At 44.1% G+C, this 7946-nt stretch overlaps 1 protein-coding gene across 1 annotated transcript in view; it reads right to left on the reverse strand.

Moving 5' to 3' along the window:
- Positions 1 to 3338: 3338 nt before the first annotated feature.
- The window catches only part of LOC114053614 (trem-like transcript 4 protein), a 16732-nt gene continuing 12124 nt past the window's right edge, over positions 3339 to 7946 (reverse strand). The window contains exons 3-4 of the mRNA XM_027876705.1: positions 7581 to 7922; positions 3339 to 3901 (exon numbers count right to left, since the gene is read on the reverse strand). Of these exons, the coding sequence (XP_027732506.1) occupies positions 3849 to 3901; positions 7581 to 7922 (395 nt within the window). The 3' untranslated portion in view covers positions 3339 to 3848. The remainder of the gene's footprint in view (positions 3902 to 7580; positions 7923 to 7946) is intronic.

Here is a 7946-nt window from a genome sequence, read left to right on the forward strand (position 1 = left end):
TCTGGGGTTTGGGAAGAGAGTGAGGGGACAAAGATGTTAGCATTGATTCTGGGATTCAATCAGGGCTCAGACAAATGGCAATGGAGTTGTCTGGTCTGAGAGGGAGCACTTCAGATGGACAGCAGCTTCTAGGGATATGGGGGCATATCCTTAGGAAGGACATCTATGGCGGAGATTCCTGGATCTCCTCACTGTCTCTTCCATTAACCTTTCCTTATGGCCATTAGGGACCAGGGGCAAATGAGAGACTGCCCCTTCTCTTCTTTCTGCTGACACTAGATCCTCCCCACTCAGCCTTATCAGTTCTTTTTCCAGCTCCAGGGAAGGGATTTGACTAAGGAGGTTAGGAACAAGGGGAGGGTTGGATGTTGAACATACAATCCTGCAATCTAACCAGAGATTATTCCCCTCCCTTGATCCCCTTGGGGTCCAGAATGCAATTGCCATATCAATTATAAAAGTCATTTCAACTAGGTCCTAGGGTCTTAGACGATAGCTCAGGACCTGAAGGAAAGCTCAGAGACCATCTGATCCAGAGGTTCTAAAAGTATGGTTGAAGAACCCTTTGGGGCCCCTGAGACCTTTTCAGAACATCTGCTAGGTTAAAACTATTTTTGTCATAATATCAAGATTCTGTCTCTTAAAATCCTCATTCCCTTCCTTGGGTGAGGCCAAATTTTCCCCATGTATTTCAACACAAACAACAGACCGAAGGCAGAAGCAGATAGGACAATCAAACTGTCTCTTATTAATTCTGACATTAAAGAGTGCCACTCTTCTCACTAATTTTGCATTGTTTTAGAAAATATTTTTCACTAAAAAATTTTAATGTATAATAGATTTATTATCTTACTTTAAATGAATTAATAAATATTTTAAAATTTTGCCAGTTCTCATTTATAATACAGTAAACATTGCTAAACAGAGCCCCCATAAACAAGAGCTCTTTAGTGTACTCAATAATTTCGATTAGTGTAAATGGGTCTTGGGACCAAAAAGTTTGAGAACTTCTGGCATAGGAGTTCGGCTAAGGGAATGCTTTAAGCTTGAACCCATTGTGTGATTTAGCAATCCAACTATTCTTTCAGTTGTTTCTAGATCAGGTCTTGGGACTGTGGTGAGAACTAAGCCTCTGCACATGCAGTCTCCTGACCTTAGAAACCTGGTCAGCACATGGACATATGCAAGTATGAGACTGAATTTAGGGACCAGTCACATGCTCCATTGCCCTTAATGGTGATAAAAACTCAGGCTGGGACAAGGTGTTAGGATCTTCAGTATGGTTAAGCCCCAGCAAGTGGGAACCCAATATTGCTAGGTCCTAGTCATTTTCATCTCTATGGGACCAGAGAGCCCAGGCAGCTGAACAGCAAAAGACGCTAAGAGGCACCATAATGCCTCTTCTGGCTTAACTCCCCAGTGATATCATTGATGCAAGAGAGCCTGCTGTCCTGTGGATTGAATGTCCATGACCCAAACTAACCGATTGTGCCCAGGGTTACTTGTTCAGTGTCTCAAATCTTCCTACTGCCTGAAATGGCAGCACTCTATGGTGAGATTGCCCCTCAGAAAGGTAGAACTTTGATACATCCCCCCATTCTGCTGTAGCTGTGGTATTTGGGATGGTGGGCAAGGGAGAAAAGGACTCTCCCAGAGACTGTATCATCCCCAAGTGTGTATCCCTTCCATTTTGTCACATGTTTCCCCAGAAGTTGCCAGGAGAGCCCAGTCAGTGCCTCATGGGCTAGTCTGTGTAGTCCTGCTCCTGCTTGGTAAGGGATACTCCAATCCAAATTTCTGAACTGGTCTTCTTGATCCATTGATCTCTCAAGGAACCAAACCCATCCTTCCCTATCCTATTTTTTAATTTTTTATCTCTTTGCCCTTCGGTGAGGTAGTCTCTTCTTTATCATCTCTGATGTTAACCCCCAATTGCGCTCCAAAAAAATCTGTATAAATAGACACTCCTTCTTTGGGAAAAAGGGTGGGGGAGCCTTGATGAAATACTCAAAAGATGGGAAATTTTCTCAAAAGGATTCAATGGAAGATGTCTTGTGAATGTCCTTGTACCAGAGAGCCCAGTGCTCAGGAATTGCTTTGTTTTTCACGGGGATACCAGTCTGGGTACCCTGAGGGAACATTCCTCCTTTGGTAGCAATGGACTATAGGAATAAATGAATCCATAAGTGCATGTGTATGTGTGTGTGCACACGCGTACATGGGTATTTGGGTGCTTGGGTGCTAGCACTTACTGGAGTTTTCCAAGTTAATAGATTCTATTTAGTCCATAGATGTAGGAGATCCACAATTCTGTGTTTATTTGTGACTTACGGTAAGTCTTCCCCACCTTTAATCAAAAGATATTTCATAATATTACTCAATTCATAGAATATCTTGACAAAACAGGAGATAATGAAGTCATGCTGAGATTCCTAAATTCTCAAAGTCTCTCTCTAGGTACATGAAGAGTACCCGTTCCCTGGTCAGATCTCTCTTTCTAAGAAGTCCTAATTTTCTTTCTTGTATTAAAATTTTTTAAATTTTATTTTTTTAAAGTAACCAAAATCTATGTCCTCTTCACCCTGCCTGCTTTCCACTCTCTCCCCACACCTGAATTCACCCTCTAGGTAAGAAGAAAAAGAAAACCACTGGACCAAATGTTCGGGCCTTTTCAGTCACGTCTGACTCTTTGTGACCCCATTTGGGGTTTTCCTGGGAAGATACAGGAGTAGTTTGCCATTTCCTTCACCAGCTCATTTTACAGATGAGGTAACTGAGGCAAACAGGGTGAAGTGACTTGCCCAGGGTCCCACAGCTAGTAAGTTTCTGATTTGAACTCAGGAAGAGGAGTCTTCCTGACTCCAAGCCCAGTACTCTATCCACTGTGCCACCTAGCAGCCTGAAAAACAATTATATTGGAATTACTTTTCAAAACATTTACAGAAAAATGTCACATACCCCAGGTTGAGATCCCCTGGTCTATAAGAGTTCCCCTCAGGAAAGTACAAGTTGTAAAGGAAAGGAAAAATAGAATGCTGTGGGTTTAAAAGAAGAGGAGGGGCCTCAAATCTGGTTGGGGGATCACAAAGGTCTTCAAGGAGTTAGGATTTCTAAAAGGTTCTAACAGATAGGACCCCAGGAAGCAGGACATTAGAAATAAGCAGAAGAGGAAGGAGGAAGGCAGGGAAGCGAACATGACCTTGTTCCGGAGGAGATGTGTCCAAACATAGTGTGTGGGCTACACAATGCCCACAATATTACCAAGTGCATCCTGACCCAGATTAAGACATAATTGGGAAATAGATAACAAAACAAATAAATATACAATAAAATGCAGATACTATTAATAAATGTTTTTTATAAGTCAAACATACAGGTTTAGTGGCCCCCATTTATACTTGAGTTTTATATGATGTTCTATAGAATGTGAAGAGCCCACCCTGGCCACAAAGGAGAGTCTCTGCAGGGAAATAGTGAGAAAGAAAATTGAATCAATAATGGAGGGCCAGAACATGAAAGATCTTGAGTATCAGGAATTTGATCTTCATTTCAAAGGCAATGAGGAGCCATTCTAAGGTCTCAGAGAAACAGACTGACCCATCTACAGAGCAATAACAATGCCAGGAATAGATGGGGTGCTTGTCATCATAAGAGGAAAAAAAAAAGTGAGCTCTGAGGTCCACTCAGAGTTGAAAGGGCAGGCAAAGGGCTTCAAGGATCTGGGCATGGGTATGGTGGCTGGATTCTCTGTCCTGAAAGGGATATCCCCATATTGCCTGTGGCCTGGGCCAAGCTCAGGATGGCAGGAACATGCATCATGTTGGGGTGTACATTGAAATGAATTCATTTCATTTCAGGTCTTTTTGATCCTGAGAAAGCTTAGGGTGGCTCCTCCCTTTCCCTGAGGAAAGAAGAGAAAGTTCAGTTAATAAATCTTTCACCATTGTCTAAAGCCTAAAATAAAATTTTTGCATCCAAGCCTGACAACTCTTATTTTCAATTTTCACCCAAATCCACCCAGGACAGATGTCCAGGTAGAGATCCAACCCTAGGGGCAGGATTAACGGCAGAAAACAAACACACAAGCTGCCATTTTCACTTTCTCATTACCTCAAGTTCTTCCCATTCCTTCTGGCACACAAGCTCAATGAGCCTCCTGCATGCCCTCCCCATGCCCTCCAGCTCACAGGCTCCAGGCCAATGCCAGAAACAGCTACTTGTATTAAGGATGACATTTCCTCCCCTTTATTTATCACTGTTGGCTTTTCAAGGAATTCTCAACTACACTATCTTAGGTCTGGCCCTAAGAATAAGACTTTTAGAAATGCCTGGGCATCTTTCCTTCACAGCTTGGGGCTCAGGGAGCTACTTCTGTCTGGGGATTGAAAAGGCCATGCTTCCTGATGCATTTGAATTGAAGTCAGATTGAGGGTCCCTACTCACCTGCCCAGCAGAACACCTGCCCAGCAGAACACCTGCCCAGCAGAACAACCAGAGCTGTGAAGACTAAGCCTTTGGTCACAAGGAGACCATATAGTACCTGGATCACTACAGAACTAGAGAAAATGGAAGAGTGTGATTTTCCATTGCAGAGAGGAAAACAAGAAAAGTGTGACATGTGGCAGGGGGCATGTTAGTGGAGTGAGTGACTCCTTAGGTCTAGGCCTCAGCCCTACCTGTGGGGAGGTTCCTACATTCCCGCTGCTGATTATCTCCTAACTGTGTTATCTCCTGTATAATTTATCCAGTACATAGAATTTTCTACAGAATTGTTTGCATCTTGTCTCCCCCATTTTTCTGTGAGCTCCTTGACACCAGAGATGGTCTTTTCCTTCCTCTGTATCCTCAGAGCTTAGCATAGTATTCAGCATACAGCAGGTACTTAATAAATTCCAGTTAACTTATTGGCTGACTTGCTGATGGAATCATCAATAGGTACTGTCTACATTTGGTGCACAGTGTGTCCACCGTAAAGGGTTAATGGATGGAGGGTGAAGAAGAGGAGGGCTCCCTGGCTCCTCAAGGGAACACCAACAGGCCTTAGGCTTCAGAGAATAAAAGAACAAAGAAGGAATGAGGGCCAGCCACCAAGGAGAGGGAAGGGAAGAGAGAGGAAAAACAAAACATCCTTCAGTAGGAATCCTAGTCACCACTTCTCCTCCCTTTGTGACTTTGGCATGTCTGAAGAGTTGATTTGTTTTGTTTAGTTTTCTCTTATCACAGGGCCCCAAGGTAGGGTTGAGGTCTCTGAATGAACCCAGGAGTGTTTATGAATTAAGTGCCTGCCCAGAGCCAGGAGCTGTCCTAGATGGTGGGAGAGCAGGATAGAAATGAAGTGATGTAGCCCTGCAAGGAGCTTCCCTGTGTTCTGGGGAAATGTGAACACATTCACCAACAAGTAGATGCAACATTCAACCAGATAAATACAAAGAAATGTTTAGGGAATTCAGTGGCAATTAGGGGGAATGAAGAAAGTCTCTTTGAAAGTGTTTGAGTTGAGCCTTGAAGGAAGCTCCAGGTAATTAAAGGCTGAGGTGAGGAGGGCTTGCACTGAAGCATGGGACAGAGACAGTTCACAGGCTTAGAGATGGGTGCTGGCATGTTGTGTGTGAAGAAAACCAAGGAAGACTGTTTGGCTGGAACATGGAAGGTGTGGAATACAACAAGGTTCTCTGAATCTAGAAAAGTTGATTGAAGCCAGAGTCTGAAGAGTGTCAGATGCAAACCCAGGAGTTTGGATTATATCCTCCAAGCAACAGGAAGCCACTAGAGCTGCCCATCCCCATGAGGGAATGCTGCCTATCTTATCAAGAAGAGAGTGTTGTTTATCAGAGAGGAATTTAGGCCTTTGTCTGGTTTATCTGGAGATGAGAAAGTGTGCTAAACAATAACCACCATCAAAAATATAGTGGTGCAAGAAGGGAAGGACTTAACACACAGGTGACGATCCTGTGGCCTTAAGGCCACATGTGGCCTTCTAGATCCCTAAATTCAATTGTTTGACTTACTACAAATTTTACAGAACAAATCCTTTTATTTTCATTAATAATTTTTGTCCTCTTTCATATTTTTATTTTATTTGATTACTGCTAAATATTAATGGGGCCTTCCAATATGAAAATGTTCCCCACCCCTGGCTTAGCATATGACACAAGGTAGTATAGGTTTAGGACTAAAAAATGCCATGCCAGGGCTAAAAGAAATCAGATTCCAAGCCATCTTCAACTTGGAAATTAGGGAAAGGGGAAAGCTCATCAGTACAGTTTCACTAGGCCCAAGGAAACCCCCAGGTCCTTTTGTTTGCTCTTTTCTTTTCCCTTCCAGTAGGGAAGAGTGGAAAGAGGTCACTTTGGACTAAGAGTCTGGGGCAGCACTAGTGAGCTTCACATTAACTGCTGAGGCTGAGAGCTCCTGAGACACAATGGATTTCCAAAAAAGAGTTGTACCTGCTGGTGGCCAAGAAGATGGCAGAGGTGGTAAAAGGTGTCTCAGTGGTAGGCTGAGAACCTTTGGTGGTCTTTGATTTTGTGGCTGAAAGAAGAACAGAGGAAGAAAACACTTGGCCTTGACCCCACATCCTCACATGCCTCCTCTTCCCTGGAGAAGCCAGAACACTAGGCTGCTGGCCCCAAAAATTTGTTGGGCCTTGAAAAAGCTTTAGGCATCATATGAAGGCATGCTGTGGGCTAATATAATATAGTATATCATATCCCATTCATTATGTGTTGTTATGTATTCTAGCCCATTGTTTCTACTGCTAATGTCACCATCAGACTCCTTTGCCACCCCCAGGTACTCTGATGGCCTGACCAAGCATATCCCTATGGGATGCTATCCCTAGGAGGTGGCTGTGATTGGTATCCAGAACGAAGACAATACTAAAGATTCTCAGATGCAGAGCATTTGTAATTTACACAGAATTTCCCACACTCATTGTTACATACACATCTCTCCCCTCCAACCTCATTTTATAAATGAGGAAATAAGCCTGAGAGAGGTGGAATGACCTCTCAGGGTCACAGCATTAATCATTTTCACAAGCAAAACTTGATCTTATGTCTATGCTCTTCCATTAGAAAATGCCAGGAGCTGCTCCAACAATACCTCTGGTGGAACCACCCCTGTCTCCCTTCTCTCCTGGGGCCAGAGCTTCAAGCATCCTAAATCAGTGAAGCACAATTCTGTGTCTGTGTATATGTTGGGAGGACCCTGTGTGTGTCTATGCCTGTGTAAGTCACAGTCGCTTTTGTATGAATGAGTGTGAGTGTGTGACACAGGACACCCAAGACTTAGAAGCCCCAGGACAAATGCTGGCCCTGCATGGGAATGAGATCAGAGAAGAAAATGCCTCACCTTCCCCAGGGACCAGAAGAGGAGCTACTGTCAGAACCATGGAAAGAAGTGATGAGAGGATGGGAATAGGGAGGGGTAGGAAGCTGAAGGAATGAAGGAGGGGGAGCAGCTTCTCCCTGGAGACCCCAAAGAGACCCAAGCTCACATCCTAGCTCAGGGTCATGTTCACACCAGGTATTTCCTAAGCTCTGCTGGAACTGAAGGGGATTGAGTTGGCAGGGACTTACCTGGAGAAACCTCCAGCCTGATTGTCCTGAGAATATCAATACTGTTCCTGACAGAGTCACGGATTCCACACCAATAGATGCCTGAGTCGTTCACCCTGAGGTTAGACATGGTGATGGTGATTCTACCAGTGTAGGTGTCATCTGCCAGGGAGGCTCGTGAGTCCCCACGTTGCTCAGGGAAGCCTGACTTTCTGATAATTACTGTTGTACACCACTGTTCATCTTCTCTCACTTTACACCAGGTTTTCCACCTCTTCTCAGCTCTCTGGGGATTGTAGCTGCAGTTCACTCTGAGTGTCTGCCCCTCCTGGTACTTCACTGGGAACACTTGTCCCTGTGAACCTGAAAAGCAGATCATCAGGTCAG

Source organism: Vombatus ursinus, unplaced genomic scaffold, assembly GCF_900497805.2.
Source record: "Vombatus ursinus unplaced genomic scaffold, bare-nosed wombat genome assembly UNPS02014811.1, whole genome shotgun sequence".
Classification (NCBI taxonomy): domain Eukaryota; kingdom Metazoa; phylum Chordata; class Mammalia; order Diprotodontia; family Vombatidae; genus Vombatus; species Vombatus ursinus.